The sequence below is a fragment of the Crocodylus siamensis genome, chromosome 9, assembly GCF_052110815.1.
Source record: "Crocodylus siamensis isolate JL-2025a chromosome 9, ASM5211081v1, whole genome shotgun sequence".
Taxonomy (NCBI): domain Eukaryota; kingdom Metazoa; phylum Chordata; order Crocodylia; family Crocodylidae; genus Crocodylus; species Crocodylus siamensis.
Genome location: NC_143403.1, coordinates 241,896 through 268,375, shown reverse-complemented (window position 1 = coordinate 268,375; position 26,480 = coordinate 241,896). Strand labels below are relative to the sequence as shown.

Here is a 26,480-nt window from a genome sequence, read left to right as displayed (position 1 = left end):
CAGTTACCTGCACAAGCCCAGGGAGCCACCCCACATGCCCACAGGAGCATGGGTGCCAAGGACACAAGAAATCGCCACCACCAAAGGAAAAGCTATTGGTTTATATATAGAGATATAGATATATACTGTGTTTACATAGCCAACAAGTTAAATGCAATATTCATAAGAGCATTAACAATAAAAATACAATCTGTGTGTAGCCAAGTACAGACTTAAAATGGTAAAACAGGAGAAAGGATCTCACCAAAAGTACAAATATACAGTACAAATTGATTTATTTAAAACAGTTACAAAAAAAAGCACAACAAAATAGAGATTATCCTCAGAAGTATTAATGCTTTGTTAAAGATCAGGTAGGAAGAGGCAGGGGCATGGTGGAGGGGAGCACCTGACTAGTTCTAAGGCTTTAGATACAATGCAGTTGGTTACATGTTAATACAGCCATTACATAACTGGGGTTATAGTTGAGGGATCAGTATGTATCTACACAGACCTCCTAGCCATGGGGCAGCCCAACCTACCTCCCTAGTGTGCACTTCCCTGCATCTCCAGCCCGTGAACCTGTTGGTGCGGAGCTGGCCCCGACCGTAAGGTGCTGTGGGAGCGGGGAGCAGCCGGGCCGAGCTGGAGCAGGGTCCTGGGGCTCATGCACCCCCTTCTCCATGCATGCCCCGGCAGCAGAGGGGCCCCACCCTCAGCATACTGGCTGCAGTACGCAGGCCGGGGCCACAGAGCAGGGGGCTGGGAGACATCGCAGCAGCTGCCTCTGCAGGCACAGGCAGCCACGAGATGGCAGCAGCTGCGCGGGGCACCAGGGAAGGCACATGCTGCTGTGACCCTGGGAGCGTCGTGGCCAGGATGCTCCTACTCCAGGCAGGGTGTTACTTCTCTACTGGGGAAAGAACACTCAGTGTGAAAGTGCATTGTACGCGCTCCCTGCTGGGAAGGGTGACAGGCGCCCAGCGGCACCCCCTTCCCAGCCAGGGCTTCCTCTGCATAGTCGGGTAGTGATGAGAGCTCTGCCGCTTGGACCTTGCCCTGTGCTCAGTGATGGGCCCGCACGCCCTAGGAGCAGGCCTGGCCCCAGTGGGGAAAGGACCATGGAATGTCTCGGGAGAAGGGAAGGAGAGCGGCAGACCCCGTTATTGCAGTCTGTGGAGCTTCCACGCCTCCCCATGCGCTGGGCAGAAGAGACCAGCCAGGGGCTGGGCACGAGCTGCCAGCTGCCCCTTCCCTCCGTAGTGTAACAGCAGGAAAAACACTTATTGCTCTGGGAAGCCCAGCATGCCATGGACAAGGTGTGGCCAGCCCACTCGACAGCCTCTCCCTTGCTACCTCAGACTCCTGCCCTCTGCACACCACACCTAGCTCCTCTCTCAGAAAGGTGACATGGATGCCTTGCAGCCTGGCCTGAGCCAGGGAGGGGAGATCCCACTGCTTGCCAGGCCTCAGCCTCCTTCCTGCTGGGGGCTCTGGTGCTGATGCCATGCACAAGCTGGCAGCTGGAACCCACCTTCTGACCATGGGCCTTGGCTGGGGGAGCAGAGCAGCAGTGAGAAGGGTCATGTCCACTATGGCTTCCTGCAGCTAGTTCTAAGCAGCGCTTCCCCCAAGGCACGGGCAGGCAGTGGGCCAGGCTGGCAAGGGGCAATTGCACTCACTAGCAGCTGGAAGTGCAGAGGCCACCATCCCCTCTGCCCAGAGCCCTGCCCTGTGAGCTGGTGGCACCAAGCAGAGGAGATGGGGGCCAACACAGTACCATCCAAGATCAAGGCGCTCCCACTGTCAGTGGGGGGGCAGAGGCATTTTGAGCTCAGAGGCCCTCAGAGGGGTCACCTCTGTGCACAACCAGTCCCTGTGCTCACACCCTGCGCACAACCACGAGTCTCTGTCCATACCACTACAGCCATGGCTACATTCTCCCCTGCTGAGTCTCCTGCCTCAGGCTGCCAGGAAGCCACAGGCCAACTGCCTACCTGTGACACAGCAGGCCTACAAGCTGCAAGCAGGAGAACAGGAAGGACAATGTTTAGGCACAAGTTGGGCACCTGGACCAAATGGTGCAGTACAGGGCAGGCAGTTACCTCTTTGCTGCTGCTGCCCAGGGGACAGGAAGCTCAGGCAAGGTCACTGAGGCTTTAGACCATGGGATTACAAGGATGGGTGGCCTGACCCGGGAAGCTGCAGAGTCAGCACCCATGCCTGGGCAAGGCCACAGGCATGAAGGCTCGGGAAGTCAGTTATCTCCTGACTTTAGGATCAATATGGCAGGGAATGTGACTGCTTGCCTGGGGAGAGGCAGGTGCTGATACTTTGGAAACAACAGAAGCTGTGTGCAGGAGTGTTCTGGGGTCCTAGGGCTGGAGGCAGGAGAGAGGCATGTGCAAGGGGACATGTTCTGGCCACTGGGTTCCCATGTACTGTAGAAGCACCAGGGCCAGCTCGGTCTGAGGCATATCAGAGGGGGATTTGAGTGAATATTAACAAGCTCCTAGGAACAGCTGCAACCAGTGTCGCAAAACAACATGGGACAGATCAGAGGTTCAGGGGGTGCTGACCGCCTTGCCACGGCAGGGTGGTGCCTCCAGGCAGGAGACAAGCCCAGAGTTCAAAACAGCAGAGTGGCAACAGAACCAGGGTGAGCGCAGCAGGATCCCAGCAAGGGGACACCCACCCCCAGCAGCAGGATGTGGACACAGCTGACAACTGAACACCACACAATGTCTACTCCTCCACAGAAGATGCCTGGGTCTCATCCTTTCTTGACTATCCATGCCATCCGAGGCAGCTCTATGCAAGGCTGCTGGCATGACTCAGCGCTGCCCGTACAGTGTTATCCCTGAACGATGCCTCAGGTTCAGCCCGTGTCCACCTTTCCCATGACTGGTCTCCATTCTGCGGGGTGGCTCAGCACTGGGACCCTGGGAAGAAGCCCCAGCACAGCTGGCACAAAGACACCTCTGACATGCCCCAAGGAGTGGCAACGCTACTCTGAATGCTCCTGCATGACTGGTGGCAGCGAATGCCTGGCCTAGACGTGACTCTTCCATGTCTGTAACTTTTCTGGGGGCAAGCAGCCACTGGGCAGACTTCCCTCGGCTGCAGTTCTGCGCTCCACAGTGGAAGGACAGGTTCTCACCCTTGCTGCTGCTCCAGCTGCCTAGAAGCCTGCCTGCAGCTGAGCCCTGGAATGGGACGTCTGAGCCAGAGGGATTTTTCCTTGGAAGCAAGCACATGCGAAGGAAAGTTTGAAATGCAGCCTCGCCGGCTCCTTTGCTATAGCACCTGCCACTAGGAAACACAACCATCGGACTCAGATTCGATGGCAAGTAATTACGTCTGGCATTATCACAGGAACCAGCAATACCTCCTGCCCCAGCTCGGCTGCCTGAGGCCCCTACTTGTCCACACCCCACTCCCCCACCTGGCCCTCCCTCTCTGGTTTCTACAACTTTTGCAGGGGTTTTGCTAGCAGAAAGTCCCATGGGATTGAGTGGAAGAGACATGTCAGGGAGAGGCTGTCGGAGAAACACCTGCCCCCGCCCCAAGAGCTCAACATGTGAAGAAGTGTCCTTTTAAAGTGCATGTGTGAAGAGTGGGGAGGCTGGGAGCGGTGCCCCTGGCCCCCGCGGGGACCCAGCTCCCCACCACCATAGAGAGGAACAAACACTTCCGATACTGTATCTGCTACCTTGGGCTGTGGCTTCCTGGGTCCGCCCCTCCCACCCCCAAGTGCTCCGTCCCCGGCCTGCAGGACGCTCAGGCACTCAGGGGCGTGAGAGCCCCGAGCTCTGGAATGCTTGTGGCCACACAGCCATGACCACATCCCCCATTCTCCATCCCTAACTCGCCTGTTGCTGCTGCTCCCTGAGGCACTGGAGCCCTCTGGATTCCAGGCGAGGATCTGATCAGTGACTGAACAGGAACCAAACCAGCTCTACAGGGCAGACAGCAGCCTTGCTGGTGAGCCCGTCGCTCAGTCTGTGCAAAATCTCCACCTGACAAAGAAGGGCTCAGCCAGGGGCATGACCCAGGTGAGGGTCTCGCAGCTTTACTTCCCAGCGTTCGAGCGCCCTTCAATGGACAGCTTCACTTCCTGGGGGATGAAGGAGGGACGGAGCAGGGATGGCCGGGGCTCCTCCCCCTGCGTGGTACATCTTTGGAAGCTGGGGGCTGCCCAGCCGTACTGGCCACCCGGCTCAGGCTGGGAAGTCTCCGCACACGCACCGTGGGCAGTGCTGTCCCTTTCTGCCTGGCTCTTCTTCTCACCATGCAGAGGTGCAGGGGGGTGCTCTCTGGACCCCTGCAGCATTCTGTCAGCTCGCTCCCTGGCAGGCACCAGCTGGGTTGCGGGAGGGCAGGTCGCCTGAGAAGCAGAGTTGCCATTCATGTTCTGCAAGCTGATGGAGATGCAGACATCCCCCACTTGCAGCCTGTGGCAGGGCAGGGAGAAGAGCTGGGCAGTCCGTGCTGGGCTGCAGGAGGACCAACCCTGGCCATACACGAAGAAGGGGTGCTCCGGGGGCACGTCGATGCTCACTTTGCTCTGCTGCTCCCCCACTACAAAATGCAGCATGACAAACCCAGGCCATTGGCTCTCCTGGATATCAACCACTGTGCTGGAGTCGATCTTCAGGCCCCCGCTCACTTCTGCACTGCGCACAAAGTCCTGGGTCTGCAGATCTTCCACCCGCTTCAGCTCTCCTGTGGCCAGCTGGATGATGGCTCCTTTCATGAAATGGGAAGGCAGATGAGAGGAGCTGGGGGGCTGCACCGGGCCCAAATCCTTGTCCAACATGTTCCCGCGGGCAAGTGTGTTGGGACTCTGCCGTATCAGGGTCTCTGAGGCGGAAGACCTGATGGATTCAGACCCGACCGGCACTAAAACCGGCTTGCCGTTGGCTATCGCCATTCCTTTGGTTAGCTGTCTGTGTCTGACTGGCTCCTCGGGGGACATTGCATAAGGGCTCCTGGACTGGTTCTTCTCTGCAGCAGCAGCAGCAGCCGCCTCCATGGGATTCCTCCACAAGTCCCCCAACTCCCCCTGCTGATCAGGGATGTTATGGCAAAGGTTTAAAGGGCTCAGGCCATCCTTCTTCTGGGCTGCCAGAATTGGGTAATCCTGAGATGCCAACACCCCAACCACCCTCTGTACCTCCAGATCAGCATCTGGGGTGCTTCTGTGAGCTGGCACAGAGACCTCTGTTCTCAGAGTCTGGTAACCTGAAAGGAACTGTCCATCCAACACGCACTCCATGGCCGCCCCACACAGCTGGGCTTCGGCTTTGCCGCTGGCACAGTCGACAGCCTCGCCAGTCCTCCGCGCCACATGATGTTCCAGATGTCTCTGCCCGCCGTTCGCAGAAGTTGCCTCCGAATTCAGCTGATTCTCTTGTGCGGGAGGATCTGGGCTTCCAGTGGCAGCAGGCATCTCATATGCCGAGAAGCCCGGGGGCAGCCGGGACATGTGGTAATAGACAGGAAGCCTCCCCTGGGCGATGTCCAAAGGCTGGGCCCCAGCATGGTGGTGCTGGACCTGGCCGGAGGGGGAGAGGGCAGAGGCAGGCTTGCTGAAGGCGTGGGCAGGAGAGGTAGTCGGAGGAGAGACGGCAGTTTCCTCGGTCAGCAGAGAGGCGTATGGCACGAAGTGGGGCACGTGCGAGGCACCCAGGCCAGCGGAGGGCGAGAGCAGGGGGCCAGGCAGGAAGCCGGGCGGCACAGCGTAGGGCACGGTGTAGTGCGGGCCCACGAGCTGCAGCGAGGCGGGCGGCAGCTGAGCGTAGTGCAGCGGCGGGTAGGGCACGCCCGTGTGCGGCAGCAGCGATGAGGCCACGCCAAAGGCGGGCGGCAGTGGGCTCATGCTCACCACGGGCGGTGGGAAGGCAGTGGGTGGCACGGCCACCTTGTACAGCAGCCCATAGGGCTCCAGCGCCGGCCCCGCCTCGGCCCCCGGCCCCGACGCTGCGCCCTCCCCGCCCGGTCCGTAGCGCGGGGGCGGCGGCGGCGGGGGCGGGGGCGGCGCGGGGCTGCGCGCGCCCGCGACCCGGGCCCAGGCGGGGCCGTCGCCGGGCGGCGCGTGGTTGGCGGCGCCAGGGGGCAGGCGCGCCGCGTCGTGGCTGGCGGCGCCGGGCAGGTCGCGCTTCTTGGGGGGCAGGCACTCCTGGCTCCGTTCGTGCGCCGGCCTCATGCTGCCGCCGGCCCGCGGGCCCCGCCGCTCTGCGCCGCCGCCTGCGCCTCACCTGCGGGGGGAGGGCAGAGGACAGCGTCAGCGCCGCCGCGGAACCCCCCGGCCCCGGCCCCGGCCCCGCTCTCCTCCACTCACCCGCCATCGCCCGGCGCCGCCGCCGCCGCCCCGGCCCCCATCGGCCCGGCCCGACCCGACCCCTCCCCGCGGCGCGCGGCGATGATGTGAGAGGCCGCGCGCCGGAAGCGCCTCACCCCGCGGGGGCTGGGGCGCGTGGGGATGACGTTCGGTCCTGTGTTGCCATGGCTACCGCGCGCCGCCCGGGCCCGGGCCGGGCCAGGCCCGTAAAGCACATCACACACAGCGCTGCGGCCTGAGCTGGCTCCGCGTAGCGCCGGTGCCCTGGGCTCGTGCCTTCTGGCCGAGGCCCGCAGTGCTACACGGGCTGTCCGGAGCCCGGGAGGGCAAACCACGGGTCGCTAGACGAGCGCGACGGAACTGGACAGCGGGCGGCAGGAAGGGGCGGAGCCGGCGGAACCTTGGCGCGGGGCCGGGGGGGTCCGGTCGGACGGGTACCGCTGAGACACCCGTGGCCGTCAGCGCCTGACGTCATCACTGCCTGCCACGGCGCTGCGCAGTCTTCGCGCACAAGAGACCGCGGCGCTTCCGCCGGGAAAAGGAGTCCCCGGGCCGGCCCCCGCCCGCGCCACGCGCCCGCCGCGCCCGAGGTGAGTGTGTGGGGCTGCAACAGCAGCGGCGGCGGCATCCTCGGGGCTGGCAGGGGCGGGCGCCGAGCGGGCGCCGCCCGAGCGCGCGGATCCCTCCGCTTGCCGTAGCGGTGCTGAGGCCGCTGCGTCGCCATTTTGAACGCCTGGCCCTGCCGCCGCCTCGTCCGCTGCAGGCGCCCGGCCCGGCCCGGCCCGGCCCGGTGAGTCCTGCTCCCCGAGCCCCGGTGCTCGCCCCGCCCCGCCCCCCCTTCTCGAACCCACTGCCCTGCCCTGCCCTGCCTGTCTCCCTGCCCCCCCTGCGGCCCCCGCAGGCCCTTCTCTACCTGGCAGCCGCGCGTCCCCTCCCCTCACCTCCCCGTCGCGTCCTCCCGCTCTCGGCTTTCCCAGCGCCTCGTGTGGTTCTGCTGACTACTCTTCTCTGTCGGAAAGGTTTTCCCGGCACCAGCAGGAAGCGGGCAAAGCTTTTTACAAGTTTCTCTCTAGGGGCAATAGGTATTTCTCCTCGCAAGAGTCTGTCAGGACTGGAGGGCGCCGGCCGTAGCAGGCCGGTGCGTTTGTACCGGGGCTCACGTGTGGCCTTTGCATGTCATGTCGGCATGCAGCGGTCTGCAGACCGACTGCTTCTGAACAGGAGACTTCACGCGTGCAGGCAAGCGCCCACGACACTTCTCGAGGGGTTGAGTGATGGGGCCCACGTCCCGCTGCGAGCAAGCTGCTCGTGTTGAGTTCCCTGGTTGTGGAGTGTGGTTGCTGTCGAGTGATCCCGGGATGGTGGTACCGTCCCCTCGAGCTTGTCTGGCTCCATGCGCTTTATAGCGACTGGCTTCCCGTTCAGGCTTCTGTTTGCTGGGAGGGGAAATGCCTCTTCGACGCTGGCAGTGAGCATGTTCTTCCCAGAGACGGGCTCCGACATGGTGGCGCTAGAGCTGCTGGTTGTAGCTGTTCTGTGATGCACCGGAGCTCCTGGGGTGGGATGTGTGGGGCAGCTGTGTGGAAACGGGTCTCCCGGGGAGTGCTGGCGATCCAGATGCAGGACTTGGGAAATATGCTTCTTTGCTTACTAGCCCGACTTGGCGGTGCATCTTCCGTCATGGTGCCCCAGGTCCCCAGCCCTTGCAGCTCAAAGCAGTAGTGCAGTTACAGATTCACTTCTCTATTTAATATACTTTCTTTTTGGCTGTGGTCTGTTTCACGTGTGGTTTCCCTGGCTTCAGCATCTGTTTTCTCTTGCTATTATGGAAGCTTATTTTATCTGTTTTCAGGGCCTGTTTTTTTTCCCTTAAGCACCCTGGTTCCTTTCCCTGTGTTGTGTGCACGGTCTTTCTCTCTCTCTCTTTGCCTCTCTCACATCTCATTATCTGCTTGCACCTACTCTCTGTGGGGGATTGACTTTACCAGACACCTGAGAGTTCAACTGAGGTGAGAAGTTTTGCTCTCCTGAGTGTGAGCAACATGGACCCCCTCTGCTTTGCCTTTAGGCTGGGAGTTCACCTTCACCAGGGGTTCACCTTCCTACATGGATCTCACTTGTATATTCCTCCTGCTAGGTATCTGGTAAGTTTGAGACCTCATCCTAGGATTGTACAAGGGAGAAAATGAGCTGGTGGCTGCTGTGGGAATGACTTCTCTGCTAGCCTGTCCTTGTTCTAAACCCCTCTTGGTTTGTGGGGTTTTCTGCTTCAGTGAACAAAGCCAGTGCTGCCTTTCTGCCTACACCAGCCAAACAGCAAGAGAAGGCCATCTGATTCTGGAGAGCGCCCCGTGTAGGGTTCTGCATAACATCACAGACAACTGGGGAGGCTGGGAACTTTTCACACGACTCCTTGGCAAAGCTCGGGAGAGCAGCAGTGGCCCTAGACTTGGCAGCAGACTTAGGCAGGTGCTGCACTGATTCTTCATGTTTTAGATTTGGAAAGTCACTCTGGACCTTAACGCATTTTTGGCACTTAACAAGGGTTACGTTCCCTTTGAGAGTGGCTGTTTAAGTCCTCTGTGAGATTTTGGCGATTTCCCTAGCCTGAAACAGGCCTTTGGTTTCTTAGTGTGCTAGGAATAGGCAAATTTGTTTGGAGTGGCCTATTTTGGATCTTTTTCTGATGCTTTCTAGGGCAAAGTGTCTGCTCTACTGTTGTGCTGGCAGCTACATTACTGGATTAGAATTCTTGGTGCTGATAATTACAGGACATGTAGCAAATCAAGCTGAGGCTGGCAAGTGGTGAAGAGTTATTGTCACTTGATGAATGTGCCAGACAGCTGTGCTTGAGTTGCTTGTAGGCCCTTACTTGTGTTACAAATGGCAGTAATTGGCTCCATGCTTGTAGTTTGGCAGAGGCCACAGGTTGAATGGACCGGGGAAGTTGAAGGCTGCACTAAAGGTCATGCTTCCTGGGCTTTCGCTGAGGTCACCTGACACCATGGGAAAGCATGCAGTGATGGTGCCTAAGCAGTGCACCGTAAGCCCTGGGGTTTCTGTCTGGCCTTGAAAAAGGGTTCTTCTCTGCTGGGCTAGGGGAGCAGCCCAGAGGTTCTGGGGTCTTCTCTGGTGCTGAAAAGATGTGTCTGCATCTGGGCAACTGGGAAACCAGAGTTGAGTGTTGATCATATTAGCAGGAACAGAGGAGAACAGTAAAGGGGCATCATGGTTGTGGTGACTGAAGTGTGGGTTCTCTGGCATTGTAATCCTGCCCTTCTCACTGACTTATGGTGTAGGCTTGGTGATCTCCCTCCCTGCTCCATTGCTTAGCTTCTAAAGGGGTAATATTTACTTGTCTGCATCAGGACAAGTTGGCTGAACACTTGAACCTTATGCAAAATAAAGGTCATAGAGAACAATATTGGTTCCCCCCCTCCTCCACTTTTGGACTACCTGGAATTATGTTTTACCTTCAGAAGACTCTTGCCACTTCACTTTGTTTTAATGCTGCTGGAGAAGAGTGCTGCTTCCTTTGTGAGGGTGTTAAAGGCCTGGCTTGCACGAATGCTGTCTTGATATTTAAACTCTCTTCCTGTCTGATGCCTTTGTGTAACCCAAAGCAGCGTTGACCCTTTTTATTTCTGTATTGCATTTCAAACTCCTGTTTCTTTTCTATCTCTCTGGTCTCTTGCTGTTACCACTTCACTATTGAATTTAAATATTTTTTTATATTTCCCAAGGGAGACTAGCTCCTCTATTTTCAGGTTGAATTTCATGCTGTTGTTTGTGATAACTTTTCTTACTTCTCAGTCCCTTCTTATTTCATTTGCCATTCTGCATGGCCTTCCACCTCTGTTTGTGGTTTACCCTTTGGGGATGAATGTTATGGAAAATGAAGTGAAATGATTTGTGTCTGAAGTGCTTCAGTGGGCTGTTCTCGGGACCTGATATGCTACAGTTCACAATTATGTTCTTGCCCTGTCTGCTGTTGAAGCCCATTTGAATTTTTCAGGAGCATTTAGGAAGAAACTGTCTGTGTTCCCTTACTTCAGTCTAGTTGTATTCCACCCGGACCTTTCCTATAACCCACAAAGCGCTTGATCCTCTGGCATTGAAGCAAGTTGGGGAGTTCTGGCATTGGCTCTGGCCTGGTTCTTCTTGGTGTGAGGCGTGCAGTGTGTTGTATGTAAATCTGAGTGGGGTGATTTACATCACTTGACTTTTAAAATTCATCACTGATTTAAATCACAGTGAGGGAATTGATCTTTAGATAGATTTTAGATTTAAAAAAAACAATAATGGACTAAATCATAGAGGCTTTCTTCAGGAGATGCCTGTACTAATAGAGTAATGTGCTTGAATCTGACCAAATTGTTATATGCAAAGAACAAAACCAAAAAAAACCCCAACCTCTGCCCCTCTCCAAAAGCCCTAAAAACTAAGCCCCAATCCTCTAAACACTTAAACTGATATGTAGCTTTATATCTGTTAACAAGTCCACTGACTTCAGTGTGACTGATCATGTTCTTAGTGTTTGCAACTTTACTGTAACTTTTATTAAAGACTTTTCGGTGACAAAACCTCTGCCCCTTCCAAACAGTTAAGTTGTGTACAGTTTCCTTAAGTTATTGTGAACTTTTTGTATATACATAGCTTAAAATTTCTCAAAACACCAGAGTGAGATTTTTCAAAATTTCGTGAATGATTTAGAAGCATGAGTTCTTTTGTCTTCAGATTGCAACCCTTGCTAGCAGAGTTGCTTGATTTGGTGCTTTTCATTGTTCCTGATTTGTGGAGGTTTGTTGCAATTGGAACCTGGTCTTAGTTGCACATATAACACAAACTGTTTGTTTATCAGTTTGTAATTGAGCCTTTGATCAAGTTTCAGGAAGAATGCTAAGAAAAGCCTGCACTTTGTTCTTTTCAATAAGATTTCTCACTAGAAAAAAATCTCTAAAATGTGAAATCTTGCTAATTGCTAGCTGCAGAAGAAAGTATTGACTTCTGCAGCATATGGCTAGAAAAGGAATGAAGTAAAGACCTAGAACATGATTTAAAAACGAATGGAAAAAATAATAATTTTATCCTCCTCATCTGTCAACTTGTTGTTTCACTTGGGAGTATTGTGATAAAGGTGGGTTTTAAGAGAGAGATTTTGAATCAGAAAGGGCCAGTGCCTTGATATGTCAGTATCTGTGTCTAGGTACTGGTGGGAAAAGCAGAGGAACAGAACCCTGAGGCTGCCTCCCTTCGTACAGGGGACGGGGCAGAAAGCAGTCAGAAGGGCTGAGACCATAATGGTGACGGGCACTGGATTCTCATTGGAATTCGTTCATTTCTGTAAATCCAGTCCTATGAGACAAGGTTGGGTACACAGGTAGAGCCTTGAAGAGGAGCAGAATGTGTACTGTAGTGTGGAAGATCATTCTCCGAGTTGTGCTTTAGCCACAAGTGAGCCAGATGCTTTTCAAGCAACAAGGAGGAGACTGTATGTCTGGGCAGGAGCTTATAGGCTATGGAGAGGAAGCAGTGGAAGGGGTGCCTACACCAGGAAGTGGCTGGCAGCTCTTGAATCGCCCAGGTTTGATCCCTCCTCCTGACGCGTAGTAGCAAGTAACACGTACTCACTCTGGGAAAGTGCATTGTGCTGGAAAATATGTGGCCAGCCCTGACAGATAAGAGCCAATCTTTAGAGTGGAGGACAGCTGCATTTATAAAGTGGACATTTTGGGGTTCACCACAGCCAGGCAGCATGTTTTCAGACACAATAGTTTGTGCTTTGTTGAGTTGGTTATGTTATGCTGGGTTATAAAATGCATTTTTCCCTGTATAGGGAAGTCCTTACTGTTTTGCTGTGGCAGTTTGCCATTTGATTAGCTCGTAGCCTTTGTCCAAAGTTGACGTTTCATTATTCTTCATAAACTTTTCAAGCCTTCTGCATTTGTAGAGCTCTTAACCTTGCAGGGTTTCCCCCTTCTCCCCTCCCCCCCACTGCCCCCTCAAATAATTAGGCCTGAATGTTCATATGAGCTCTTGCTCATGTTTAATCCCATTTTATTGTTGGCTGTGCTAACTTTTTTTTATATTTAACTCTCTGTTCTTGCCCTTACCAGTAGCTACCCTTAGTAATGCACGTATCTCCAATTCCGTCCCTTGGAGAGCAGTCCTTGTGGTTAAATGTTAAAGCCTGGGGGACTGTGGTACATGTTGCCCTCGCTTTATGCTGTACGTGTGTTCCTGGAAAATGGCGTGTAATTTGCATAAAGGGAACCCACTTTACAATGTAACAAATAGGGATATGTTCCAAGACTTCCCTTGTACAGATCCCCAGACCAATTTCTACCACTTTTGCAAGACAGTTTTGGTATTCACCAACAGCAGACACACAAGCACAGGGCACTATTATAATGGGAACTACAGAAACATGCATCACAGCCAACAAGCGAGGAGCACAGATCCACACAGGAGACTATATTTTGGCATGCGTCACTCCCACAGTGCATCACACAAAGCAGCTGACTGCAGGTTTCCACCATATTGATTGCATAAGAGTGAATTTACCTCACATACAATAAGTAAGAGTGAATTCACACACACAGAACCTGCATAAAGTGGGGGAAACCTGTATTAGAGGCATTATTCTAACTTTCACGGAAACTCCAAAGCAAACGAAGTACTGCCCTGCCCTGCTTTCATCTTATGCTGGCTACCCCTTGGCCAGAAGAAATGAGGAATGTTTGTCAAATGATCTTGGTTCTCTTCTGGGGCTGACTGCGCTGCCCCCCTGCAGTCCCTTGTGCCACTGGCTGCTGTTGCAGGGTTTTTAAATGCTGGTTCTGTGGTGCTGTGTAAGATGAAGTGCCCTCTCTCTTGCATCGTAAAGAGAGAATGGGGGGTAGGGGCTGGAGTCCCATCCAGGGCTCCTGAAAGGGGGTGTTAGCGATGCAGACAGCTGAGCAGGGGAAATCTTACTGTCCATGACTTTTATGGATTGGAGACAGGTGAAATAAATGAATATAGTGATGCAAGAGCAAGTCTCAAAAAGGAAATACTAAAATTTGGCTCCATGTGCCTGGAAGGAATGGAAAAGGGGTGTGGGGAGGAGCATGAGAGTTGAGGCAAGTGCAGTTTTACCCTCTCTGGTTGGCTTTCCTGTTTGAGTTGACGCTGCCACCCAGGCTGGTTTTCATGAAATATTCTGGATTGAATGAGCAGTGACCTATAGACAACTTGTCAGCTGACTTACAGGTGTCTGCCTTTCCTGTGAACCTGGTCCTTCTCTAGAAATACTCATTTTAAAATGTGTCCTCCTGCCTGCCTGTGTGGACACTTGGGCAGTGAGCTGCAGACCAAGCTCCAAGTGTCCTGAGCTAAACAGTTAGGAAGTTGGCCTTCTGGGCAGGGTTATCCAGAAACTGTGGGATTATCAAGGAAGTTGGGTATTGTTTCCTGAGGCCGCTCTTCTCTAGGTTCCTGTTGAACTAGGGTCCGGCTGTGGAGACTTTGTGGTGCTGGAGTAACAGAGGTGGAATTGAGCCTCTGTGGATCATCAGTTCTTAGCTGATGGCTGTGAGGGTGCTGTGGGCGGTTTGCCAGGAGTGACACAGGTGGGATTAGCTGCGGTGCCAGGCTGGGTCACGCTCTGCAGGAGCTACCTCCTGAATGGGAAGCAGCAGAGCCACCTGGGCATAGCACTGCTGGTGGGCTGCATGCAGGCAGTGCTGCCATTTTGGAGTTCATTGGGCTAGGCACAGTGCTGTGGGAAGGCCACTATGCTGCTTCCCAGTTAGGAACTAGCGTGAGCAAAAGTGGCTTGAGTGTGTGCAGCCTGCCCTGCAGGAGGGCCACGAGGCTGGCTGCCTGTGAGGCCTTGTATGGAGGTGTGTGTCTGTGTGAGTGGAGAGGTGGGGATTTTGAAGGTACTTCTAAGTGCATGAGTCATGCACAGAATGTTTTTACATTAGCTTGTGGCCAGTTTGTGTTGGTGAATTGCGCTTCCCTCTGTTCCTTTTGCAGTTCATAGGACAGGAAATAGAAATACTTTATTCATCCTCTGTTTGTTAGTGGAGCTTTGTGCTATCTAACAGCTACTGCCTTTTTACAGCAGTTAAGCTTGTTCAAGTGCTGTGGGATCTCTCTGGGCAGAAGGCGCTGTTTACTTGTTTAGTGTAAGAGCCATCAGTTCAGGACTCTGGGGAATGTTGGCAGAACCTGTTCCACTTGCCCAAGCTTGGTTAGTGAGTGTAAATCCTCGCCTCAGAATACCTGGTAGAGGCTATGACTCCTGTACAGAGGCGGTGTGACTCGTTACTGGATGAAGCCAGAAGGAGAAAGGCAGTCAAGTGTGGTAGAGAATGCATTGGGCAGTGCCCTTCCAGGGGTTGCAAAATGCACTTGCCAGTGGAACGCAAGAAACTTCCTCTTGCGATTGTGGTGGGGGAGGAGTAACCAAACCCCAGCGTTTATCAATGAGTCCCAGCTTTCATTTAAAAATACAGAAGGCATCTGGGAGGAGCCCCACTCATGCAAAGGCATGTCAATGAATGTATTACCAGGGAGATGGGGGCAAGAAGCAAAGTAGGGACCATTTAAAATAGTATACCACGCTACGGGGAGGATGCTTCACCTAATTAACCAGCTGGTGTCTTGCTCCATTTTCCTGTCCCAAATCCCTCTTGCTTCGTGTTTCTGGCTCACTTCCACGTTGTTGCTGCGTACGCTAGATTTATCCTCCCGTAAACCCTGAAGGCCTCAGTCAGATTTGAGCTGTTGTGTTTGTTAACCCCTGTGCCAAGCCGACATGGGGTGATCTGTTTAACTCTTTGCTTGTCCTTGATCACAGATACTATGGTGGGAGCATATATTTTGTGAAGTGAAGGAGCAAGTCTGATTAGCTTTGGAGAAAGGTGGGTGAAAACCCGCAAAACTCATCTGGACCACCTTCTCCTATGTGATGTTTCTGTTGGCGTTATGGAGCTTGAAGTCTGTAACCTCCCTGCCATGTTGTCTCTTCTGTTTTGAGGAGTTCTCATTCTCTTTAGTGTTGGAAAATCACTGTCTTTCTGTGTCTGGGGGCCATGAATCGTCTAATGGAGTTAAGATTTCCTGTGTATTCTCTAAAGCCTTGTGCAAATAAAACAAAGCCGTCCTTAGAAAATGCGCGCTGGGTGGATTAGGAGCCAGTGAATGTAGAATAGGCTGTTGGCGAAAAAAGCCTCCACTTTGTGTAAGTGAAGCTGTAATCCAAGCCTGTTGTGCTGGATACTGAATGTGGTACAGGGAAGAGCCTGAAGCCCCGAGTAAATGTTCAGAATATTTTGTTTTTGAAAATGGGGAGAGAGGCAGGAGTGGGGAAGGGGAGACATGCACATACCCGTTGGCCTCCCAGCAGGCTTGTTTGTTTTGTGAAGAAAACAAGGATCTGTCCCAAACCTAGGTTAATAGGTGTAATATTAATGAAAGGCATGTCACTGAATTGCAGAGATCAAGGTTCTGAATGCTGGAAAAATAAACAGTAGCTTTATTTTATCAAAGTGCCCTTCATGATGCCCTCTTCAGCACTTCCTCATGATTTTGCCTGGGCTGGGCAGGAAGTTTGGAGCATGCTGGTCACAAATGCAGCTCAGGAAACAGTTCACATCAGATGACTCCCACTGGCAGACTGTTTTGGCAGTTAAGAAATGCAGCCGCATAATTGGTCCTGTGTCTGGCACACAGCTAGTGGTTATTTTTTAATTGTTTGTCCTGTTTGATTGCTAGCATCTTTTAGCAGTGATGAGGAGGAAGGTTCACCTTTTGAGGTCTGTTACCTGCAAGTGACTGCTCTGGTTATAGGAATATAGGCCTGGAAGGGACCTCTGGGTTCATTGGACCCAGTCTCCTGCTGCTGCAAGCAACCCTGCACAGCCTTGTGAAGCTCCATTTTGAAACTTGCTGTGTTTCTTTCCCTTACTGCTCATAATAGCTGTGCCAGATCTGCTCCCCTGGTAGTGAGAAACCTTCTAATGTTCAGCCTAGATGTAGTCATGGTCAGTTTATACCCTCTTATTCTAGTGCCACCATTGTCCTTTACCTTCCCCTGTGTTTAAATCCCTAATGTCCTTATAGAAAGTAATTGCATTCCCTCTCAGCCTGCCTTCCTTAGCTAAACAAACAAGGTCTCTTGGCCTCCTTCCTTACCACGGGCTGAGCATTCACTGAGCTGATCATCCTTGGAGCCCTTGCCTTTGTAGCCAACTGGGTGGTGAGGTTTGGGTCTGTCACATTGGATACCTGGGTCATGTTCCCATCTTGTCCGGCTTCTCAGAGTCGTGCGGAGCCTTCCCAACAGCGATTATGAAGGATAAGGGGTTATTAATGTCTAGCCAAAGGGTATTTTGATTTTTATGCGAGATGCTGAAGTGAAATGCTGGTGTACCTTGCGCTCAGTGCTGCATGGTGTTCACTGGTGTTGGTGCGCTGCCAGGAAACAAGCACTGCTATGCAAGGTTGATTGGAAGTGGCCAGTTATAACTTGGCCCAACTTGAAAGGATTTTCATGAGGCCAGCAAAAGGCACTGCCCTGACCTCGGGGCTGTTCTTGCCGAAACTGTCTTCAGCCGCCAGGGATTAGATCTCTTGGAGTTGCCAGAATTTGCCACAATAGTGTGAAGCAACTGTTATATCTGTTGTTGTGCTCCTATTGTATCTAAATGCAAGCTGTTGAAAACTCCCTTTTCACAGAGGGAGCTTGGTTCTTGTTGTGCAGCTGAGCTTGGCTGTTTTTCTGTCAAGTTTTTTTTCCACCCCCCCTTTGGCTTTATTCTTCAGTAAGGAAGAATATGTTAGGGTAACAAACACAAAGTAAAATCCTATTGAAGACAACATATAGTGCGCAGTTTTGATATGAATTAGCAGGCTGAGCTACAGACTACTGGGGGAATTGGGATTCACCTTGTCCTGTTAATTTTCCAGTGGTTGGTCCCTGAGTTTGATAGCTTGCATAAGACTATGAATGGTCTCGTCTCTAGGGTTTTACTGTGTTTGCTCCAGGTGAGTGCATCTTCACTCTCTTCTTTCTCCTGGTTAGTATACAGCTCTCTGGGGAGTAGTCCTTTTGCTCTGAATTAGCGGAGTGAGCCAGCATCCAATCTTGTTCAGGGATACAAGGGCACCTGGTAGGTTGATGTGGTAAGAACAGGAGGATACTACCCAAGTGTTATTTATGGGCAGACCCTGTCTGGCTGACCAAGTGTTATGCTGACACGTTTCATGCAGTGCTGCTCGGAATACCCCAAGCAACTAGTCTCTTTGCGGTGTGAGGTTGTGGGGTGTGTGGCGATCCAATCGATGGAGTCTGTGCCAGATTGCAAGGCTGTGTTGTTGAGCACAACACAGTTGGTACAAGTAGGACAGCTATGATCCTGTGGCTGTCCCTGCAGTTTGCAGTTTGAGAAAATTTTGAGGATTGTTCTCCCTGAAATGCCAAAAGCAGGTTTAGAGAACATGTGAAATGAATTTCCCAGCTATAGAGCAGTCTGCTGAAATTGTTGCAGTGGCTCTCAGTGTCATTGGGCTTGAGGCCCCCTCTAATAACGCTTGTGAATTGAGTGGCACCCAATTTTGAAAACAAATTTATCTACCAGTATTACAGGGCTTACTTCCTTGGAGGGGACAGGGCAGGCAGGGACAAGCCTGCCCTTATTTGCTTATCTTCTGGCACCTCGCAAGGGATTTGGTAGCACTGCTGGGAAGGCATGTTCCCTTCTGGTCAGACAGCCCATTCTGTATCCTGTCTGGTAAGATGAGAGCACTTGGAGTTCACATGGCACAGACTTTCTTTGCACTCTCTCGTTACTGACTGGCTGGCTGCACTGTATAATGTGACAGACTTGTTTGTTTTAGAAAGGACTGTTCTGGCAGGCATGGATTAAAGGGACAGCATCAACTTGAATAATTTAAAAGGGCTCTTTGAAATGTGTCCAAGCCACAAAAGCAATCCACGTATATGCTTTTCTCGGAGGAACTATGTGAACCTGGACTCTTAAATTTGACTACATTAATCCTTTATCTGAAATCTGCCTCTGTCTGACTTTGTTATCAAAACCAACACTAATTTTTACAAAAAATGTGGCTGTTTCCCAGATTGCTGGTGAACTTGTGTTTGCAGGTACCTGTGTGTGGCCTTCCTGGAAAAAGCTGCTAGCTGTGATCACTAGGATATTCTTTGCAAGATTTTTCCAGGTGCATTTCCTGTATCCTTCCTTCCCCCCCCTTGCTCCCACATCTCAACCAGGTGGGGTAGGGGACCCCTATCAGTTTTGTATTTCCAGTGACTGACTTAATGCATAACAATTGGTCTGTTGTGGTCACTGTGTGTTGTGAAAGGGGGACAGTAGGTGTGAGGTGAGCTCCCTTGATTCTGAGGTCTTTATTGGCAGGCAACCTGCAGTGAATTTTCTGATCCTCTCTGCATCTACAAGATAAGGAACCAAGCTGTCTGTTTGAAACCTGAGAAAGTTGTGTGGTTTGCTCCTGCTTACATATTTTTCCCCCCACTTTTCCTAGAGGATGCCAGCCCCCATCAGACTGCGGGAGCTGATCCGGACCATCCGGACAGCACGGACCCAGGCAGAAGAGCGCGAGATGATCCAGAAGGAGTGTGCTGCTATTCGGTCGTCCTTCAGAGAGGAGGATAACACATACCGCTGTCGGAATGTGGCAAAGCTGCTGTACATGCATATGCTGGGCTACCCAGCGCATTTTGGACAGGTAAGTTGGGCTGGCACAGGCTTCTCTGCCACATCCGTTGTCTGTCTTTGAGGATGGGTGGCAGTCCTGGGGGCCTTTCTTGATGTCATTCTTCTGGATCTGGACCAGCCAGTCCTGCTGCAGTTAAGTGAGTATATTCAGATCAGAACCTACCCATGGTTGCCCAGGCTCAGATAAAAAGTATTTTGAGTTCCCTGAAAACATCCATCTTTCAGTGTGGTCTGGCTGTGGAGCGTGGGTTTGCAGTAGGTCAGTGTTTCTTGAACTGTAGCCCAGAAAACCAAGTGCCCAGTCTGTCTAGTGTCCTGTCTCTGGGTACAAGGGCATGTGCTTCAAAGGAGGGGTATGGAGCTTGTTTGTGCCCAGGCACAAAAAGACAGATCTCTCTGCCCTATCTTTAGCTAATGTGACTTGGAGAATATTAATCCATATAAATATCTAACGCCATTTCGGAGTTGTCCTAAGCTCTTGGGCTCTCTTGTGGCTGTTCAGTTGTAGTAGGATTCATAGAGGTTTGGGTTGGAAGGGACCTCGGTAGATCATTGAGTCCGACACCCGGTGCCCTGGGTATGAGGGGGAAGAGGCCAGGGGAAGTGTAGACTAAGAATTCTTGCAGAGTGCCTCACCTTGGAGCTGTCATGTAATCATTGTGAAAGAATCTGTCCTTTAAAGTTCCTTTCTGGTTGTACCTCAGCTAAGGGCTTTTAGGGTACGAGTATGAGCTGCTGTGCAGCATATACCGAGATAGATACCTGTGCTGGCTTCAGACAAATTGTTAAGTTCTGTGTGGTACGCTACTTGAGTCCCGGAAATTCCATGACTGCATCAGCAGGATGGAGCACCTTTCAGATGAGGCTGCATTACATCTTTTTTGGGACTGGCTTAGTTGACTTAGCTTGGATAGCTTTACACAGCTCTGCACTGTGTTATGAAAACTATCCTGTTTTTCCCAGGGTAGTTTTCAACGTGATGCAACAGAATTTAAAAAATCTAGACCCATGGCTGCCTCCTTGGAGATTACTACTTGTCCTTGGTGTAAATCCATTTGTGGTCTGACTTGCAAGTCACACTTGTGTGCAGAAAGAAGTAAAGGCACCAAAGCTGCACTAGGTTGCAGAAGCCCTTAGTGTGATTGGATCAGTGAGCCTATACAGGGCGAGGTGAAACGGTCCTGCCCAACATAACACTCCTTGTTCTGTCCTTGGGTTGTTGACTTCCTCTCCTGTGATACAGGGATGTTGTCCTACAGTTGGAGCCACTGTCAAAGCAACTTTTGTTTATACCTTGTTTTAATAAGATTAGAGACATGTGACTAATTCATGTGGCCAAGCACCTTGGCTAAAGAGTGGAACTTGTTGCTATAGGAAATCATTAAGGCTAAGAACTTGAAAGCTTGAAAAAAGGATTAGATAGCCACATAGCTACTGAGAATAATTGACCGACTTCAAAATGGATATTAAACTTGACTGGACTAGCTACAGGCATGCCTAAGTGGGATTCCTGGCTGTGGTACACAAGTGGGACTCAGTCACCTGATGGTTGCATCTTGCTTTAAACTGACCCTTTTGTTTCACAACTCAAACTACTTTCTAATTACAGATGCTAGAATGATGGGGGGATAGGGCAGCTTATTCTGTATTGCTGCAAGGAGTTCTGATAGAGAGGGGCTGCCCTACTGGCCTTTGGTTCTGATCTAATGTGGCAATTCTTGTATTCCTGTACTTGCTGCAGTGAAGACTTTCACAAGAGGCTCCAAGGCAGTTGTATGCAAACCTTTGACCATCCTGCTTCATTAGAGCTTGGTGAAACTGGCAGAGTATTGGCTTCTTGAAGGAGTGGCTACTGAAGAACTAAGAAGCCTAGAGGTGGAGCATGAGGGCATCTGCTTTGTGGCAGGATCTTGGAACGGCTTAAGAGTAGTGTTACCCAACAGTGGAGCCTTCTGGGCTCTGGGCGGTTCAGTACTTCAGTCCCTGAAGAGAGCAAACTGGGAATGGAAGCCACACGAGTGGGGGAGGTGATCTTGTGAAGGTTGAAGAGAGGGGTTGACTTTGGGCTAGTTTCCCTCTTTCTCAGTTCTAAGGTGCGACTGAGTTTCTAGATTCATCAGCTTCAGGTCTGGAGGGGGAGGTCCCCAAAATGAAAGCCTAGTATGACAAAGATGCCAGGCAAAGTGACAGCAGATCTGCTTGCCTTTTAGTTCTAGATGTGCCATGTCTTCCTGGCATATTGATTAGAAAAAGATAGCAGACTTTTTTCATCACCTTCCCTTTTAAATGAAATGGATATACTATTATCAGGGTTTCTTCCATTAACTAGATCCAGCGAGAGCTGCAGCTTGGTAATGTTACTCAGCAGTGCTCTGCTTGAAGCCACTGTGCATATATTTGTATGCACAGGAAATTGGAGCTCACCAGCTGTTTCTTAGAGTATCTACAGTCCTGTATCTCTCTCATCCACAAGTGTCTGGGGATAAATCCCACAATGCCCTATTGTGGTCAACTCAGTGTTTCTTTAAAACTCATTCTCAAAAAGGAATGACTTAAGTTGCTGGTTCTGTCTGCTGCTTTTTAGTCTCTACACATTATTGATTCTTAGACTGTAGTTTGTGAAGGCTTAGCAAATTAAGAGAATTGGAGAGAGAGTGTTCTGCACTTGGTCTCTGGGTGGCTTCCGCCAGGCTCATATATTCAATTGCCTTTTTTTTGCAGGTGGCCCCTGATTCTCTCACTCTCTTCAGCCTTGTATTCCTGAACTGCCTTGGTCATCTTCCACCTAGTCTGACTCGGTAGCACAAATTGTGCTCGCTTCTGTCCTCAAGCTTTCTCTTCTCATTCTTTCCATGCCCAAGACCGGGGTATCCATGTTTGGCTTCTCATCCCTTATGGCTGTCAGTAAATCCAACCATAATGTTCCTCGTGAAGTGCATCCTTTGCCATAGCTGAAACTCTGCCTGTGCCTTAGACATCTTGTCCCATTCACATGTGAAAATTATCTTCCTTACCAGTGGTTGAACCACAATGCTAGTTTCCTTTCACTGCCCACATCAAGCTCAGGCTTTTCATCCCCTGCACTGTCCTGCCCCACCAATGTTCCTTCAGACTCTCCAGACATTACATAGTAGCATCTAACTGCTCTTCATGTTTCCTCCTGCACTGGCCCTAGCTTCTGGAATTCCCTCTTGCACTGTGCACATTCTCCCTTGAAACAGCCCTGTCACGGGGCTTGTCAGCCCTAGTCTACCACAGAACTGCACTGCTGCTTTTCAAAGTATTGGAAGGAAAAACAAAGTTCTGCCTCCTCCCAGCTCCAGTGCTGTTGCAGGGTACAGGAAATACCTCTTCCAAATGGTCTGTCCTTGTGCGGGCACCAGACCAGGCCTTTGTCTGAGTTTCAGAGTGGGAAGACGTAGCAGTATGTGGGTTGATCCCTTTGAGAATAGCTCTCGGCTGCTCATGCCTGACTGCCTGCATGCTGGTTAGTGTTCCTGTTGGCAGTAAGGTGCTGTAGTACTTGACAATAAGTTGGTAGGATGGCTCTGCCCTGGCTGAGCTTGCCTCTGGCTGACTCATTTGTACACACCCTTACAGTGTTGTGTGGTCTTGTGCCAGGTCTTGAATTAACTTTCTAAAAACAGTTTAGTATGATTGGAATGTGTTTGATTGCCATGACATGGGTCAAGAGATGCTGGTGTAGATCCTGGCCCTGCTACTGACTTGCACAGACCTTTGCTATTTAAAATGGGGAAGACACTAGCCTACTTCTGTAAAGCATTTTGAAATACTGGATGGAGCAGTCTCTAAGCTTATGAAGTGGTTGCTCTTGAAATACAGTCCATACTGACATACCTCTCTCTTTTTTTGCAGTTGGAGTGCCTCAAGCTTATTGCCTCTCAGAAATTCACAGATAAGCGCATCGGGTACTTGGGTGCCATGCTACTGCTGGACGAGAGACAGGATGTACACCTCCTTATGACCAACTGCATCAAGAAGTAAGGCTGCCCTTTGCTTCCCCACTGCAGGTGCATGGAGGCATTCCAGCACCATAGCAATTCCCGGCAGCAGTTTCTGGGATGTCTGTTTTCTAATGGCTTTTATCAAAAAAATGGGTGTCTTCAGTCTGGGAACTCCTATTTCATTGACTGTGTCAGGTCACTGTTGTGTTCTCTTCTGCATTGGGGGCTGCTCAGCTCCTTTAGAGGGAGGAGGCTGCTACAAATTGCTTTCATAGTTTCATAGTAGCTAGAGTCGGAAGGGACCTAGGTAGATCATCTAGTCCGACCCCCTGTCTTAGCAGGAAAGAGCACCGGGGTCAGATGACCCTGGCAAGGTGCTCATCTAACTTCCTTTTAAAAATCCCCAGGCTAGGAGCCTGCACCACTTCCCCTGGAAGCTGGTTCCAGGCCCTAGCCGCCCTGACTGTGAAGTAGCGCCTCCTAATATCTAATCTAAACTTACCCTCCGCCAGTTTGTGACCATTATTCCTGGTCACTCCTGGCAGCGCACGGGGGAACAGGGACTCCCCCAGTAACTGCTGATCCCCCCTGACCAGTTTGTAGCAGGCCACAAGGTCCCCCCTTAACCTTCTCTTGTGGAGGCTAAACAGGTTCAGGTCCCGTAGCCTCTCCTCATAAGGCCTGCCCTGCTGACCCCTGATCATACGAGTGGCCCTCCTCTGAACTCTTTCCATATCGTCCACGTCCCTCTTGAAGTGTGGCGCCCAGAACTGGACGCAGTACTCCAGCTGCGGCCTGACCAGTGCCGCATAGAGGGGGAGGATCACCTCCCTGGACCTGCTCGAGATGCATCTGTGGATGCATGACAGGGTACGATTGGCCTTCTTGACTGCCTCCCCACACTGCCGGCCCATGTTCATCGTGGAGTCAATGACGACTCCAAGATCCTTTTCCGTCTCCGTGCTGGCAAGAGGGGAGTTCCCCAACCTGTAAGTGTGGTGCCGGTTCTTCCTCCCCATGTGCAACACCTTGCACTTATCAGTGTTAAACCCCATCCTATTCTCATCCGCCCACCGTTGCAACCTGTCAAGGTCAGCTTGTAGCCTATTGCACCCTTCTAGTGCGCCCACATCCCCCCACATCTTAGTGTCATCAGCAAACTTGAACAGGGTGCTTTCTACCCCCTCATCCAAGTCACTGATGAAGATGTTGAACAGGGCGGGCCCGAGGACCGAGCCCTGCGGAACCCCACTGCCCACATCCTTCCAGGTCGAGAAGAACCCATCCACTACCACCCTCTGGGTGCGGCCCTCCAACCAGTTGGCGACCCATTTGACCGTGTGGGCATCGACACCACAGTCTCCCAGCTTTTTGATGAGGACAGGGTGAGAGACAGTGTCGAAAGCCTTCCGGAAGTCCAAAAAGACTACATCCACAGCAACCCCTGCGTCTAATGATTTGGTGACCTGATCGTAAAAGGCCACCAGGTTGGTCTGACAAGACCTGCCACTGATGAACCCATGTTGGTTGCCCCTGAGCATGCATTCCCCCGCAAGGCCCTCCTGGATGTGTGCCAGGATAATTTTTTCAAAGAGCTTACCCGGGATTGAGGTCAGACTAACTGGCCTGTAATTTCCCGGGTCCTCTTTTTTTCCCTTTTTGAAGATAGGGACCACATTGGCCCTCTTCCAGTCCTCCGGCACCTCGCCAGAGCACCACGAGTGCTCGTAGAGCCGCGCCAGGGGTCCCGCAATGACCTCGGCCAGTTCCTGTAGAACCCTAGGGTGAAGATCGTCCGGACCAGCGGACTTGAACACGTCCAGCCTCTCCAGAAGTACCCTAACTAACTCCTCGCTAACCCTTGGCCCAGGCGTGTCTCTCTCGGGGCCCAAGGGGGGCCCAGCAGGGAGGTGGCTGAACTGGTCCCTACTTAGGAAGACAGAGGCAAAGAAATCGTTAAATATGTTAGCTTTGTCATCTGGCGTGATGACTAAGTTGCCCATCGTGTCCTGCAGGGGCCCCACATTACCCGGGACCCTCTTTTTACCCCCTATGTATTTGAAGAAGGACTTCTTATTGTCCTTAATCCGGGAAGCTAGTCCTATCTCCAACTCTGCCTTGGCCCTCCTGACTGCCCCCCTACATCCTCGGGCGACTGTAACATAGTCCTTCTTGGTGATGACCCCATCTCTCCATTGGGTATATGCCTCCCTTTTAGCAAGGAGACATTCCCGGATGCTCTTAGTGAGCCATGGGGGTTTATGTGCCCTCCTGCTCCCTTTGACCCTTGTTGGGATTACCTCCCTTTGGGCATGGAGGATCGTCTCCTTAAGGAGCAACCACTCACCTTCGACATCCGATTCCCTTCCCCTCTGGGTCCTCAGCGCTTCCCCAACGATCCTCCTTAGCTTGTTGAAGTCAGCCCTCCTAAAGTCTAGGGCTGTTGCCTTGCTGCAGCCCTTTGCCACCTTACGCTGGATGGTGTATTCCAGCAAGCGATGATCGCTGTCTCCCAGGTGGCCCATCACCCGCAGCCCCCTCACCAGGTCATCACCCGTGGCCAGCACCAGGTCCAACAAGGCGTCTCCCCTGGTGGGACTGTGCACCTCCTGGGTTAGATGGAGGTCCTGCACTCTGGCTAAGAACCGACGTGAGCGATGAGACTTGGCTGACTGCTCCTGCAGGGTTCCAGTTGTGGTTTCTATGGCGAGTACCCTTTGCATAGACCTTCCCTGTTCCTTGGACAGTCACTTTTTTGCTGTTGTTGCATAACTGAGAATGGGAACATCCTGCTTCTAAAGCTTTCCCTAAGGAAGCTGAAAGGGCTGAAATTGGCTTAATGCTGCTGGCAGAACAGTTTCTGGAGGCACTGGGAGAATGGTTACCTTGCAACAAACAAGCTGCAGTCGAGCAGGTCTGGGATTCTGCGGTGTCCTTAGTCATGGCTACAATGTGGGTGGACCTTGAGTCGGAGGATGGGGTTGTAATACAGCTGCAACTTGTAGTGTTCTTTCCCACCTCTGAACAGGGCTGGAGAGAAAGATGGTATGCTTCTCAGCAGGAAAGCTTTGATTTGCATCAAGATGCAGGAAATCCTGTTGCTGAGACCTCAACTTAGAGGGGGAAAAGGCTGGTGAGACCTTCCATGGAGTATTGTGTCCAGTGTTGACTGCTGCAATTCAAGGAAGGTGTGGACAGATTGGGAAGACTTCTTAAATTTTTGAGCTCTAGGGCAAGAGTGATGGCCTTGTTTTGTGTCTGTAGTGCAGTGGGATCCTGGTTTATGAGAAGTTTCTAGGTGCTGCAGTAATAGAGGTAGTAATTCATTTGGCAAAGGCTTGTGTGTAGAAGTAACTGAGTGCGGTGACATAACCAGAAGAGCAAAGTTAAGGTTGCCACACAGCCTGTGGTGGTCGTCATAATGTTTGCGGATGGATGAGTAAAGGGCAC

The 26,480-nt window shown here is 51.8% G+C and overlaps 2 protein-coding genes across 4 annotated transcripts in view; one reads left to right on the top strand and one right to left on the bottom strand.

The window, feature by feature from the left end:
* Window positions 1–61: 61 nt before the first annotated feature.
* ATXN1L (ataxin 1 like) lies at window positions 62–6,622 on the bottom strand. 2 transcript variants are annotated; one of them, XM_090061887.1, is made up of 2 exons: window positions 6,439–6,622; window positions 62–6,239 (listed from the first exon to the last, which is right to left on the bottom strand). In XM_090061887.1, exon 2 carries the CDS (start codon window positions 6,185–6,187, stop codon window positions 4,052–4,054), a length of 2,136 nt encoding a protein of 711 aa, XP_089918013.1. In that variant the 5' UTR covers window positions 6,188–6,239; window positions 6,439–6,622; the 3' UTR covers window positions 62–4,051. The 2 variants fall into 2 exon arrangements, with proteins under 2 accessions (XP_089918013.1, XP_089918012.1); XM_090061886.1 differs by lacking the exon at window positions 6,439–6,622 and adding an exon at window positions 6,323–6,429.
* A 157-nt stretch (window positions 6,623–6,779) lies between these two features.
* Window positions 6,780–26,480, top strand: part of AP1G1 (adaptor related protein complex 1 subunit gamma 1) — a 50,667-nt gene continuing 30,966 nt past the window's right edge. Inside the window, exons 1-3 of one of the 2 annotated variants that reach the window (XM_090061885.1) lie at window positions 6,780–6,912; window positions 18,872–19,075; window positions 22,942–23,066. In XM_090061885.1, coding sequence (XP_089918011.1) covers window positions 18,875–19,075; window positions 22,942–23,066 — 326 coding nt within the window. In that variant the 5' untranslated portion in view covers window positions 6,780–6,912; window positions 18,872–18,874. Of the gene's footprint in view, window positions 6,913–6,956; window positions 7,113–18,871; window positions 19,076–22,941; window positions 23,067–26,480 lie in introns of those variants that run through there. The other variant, XM_090061884.1, reaches the window with a different exon arrangement.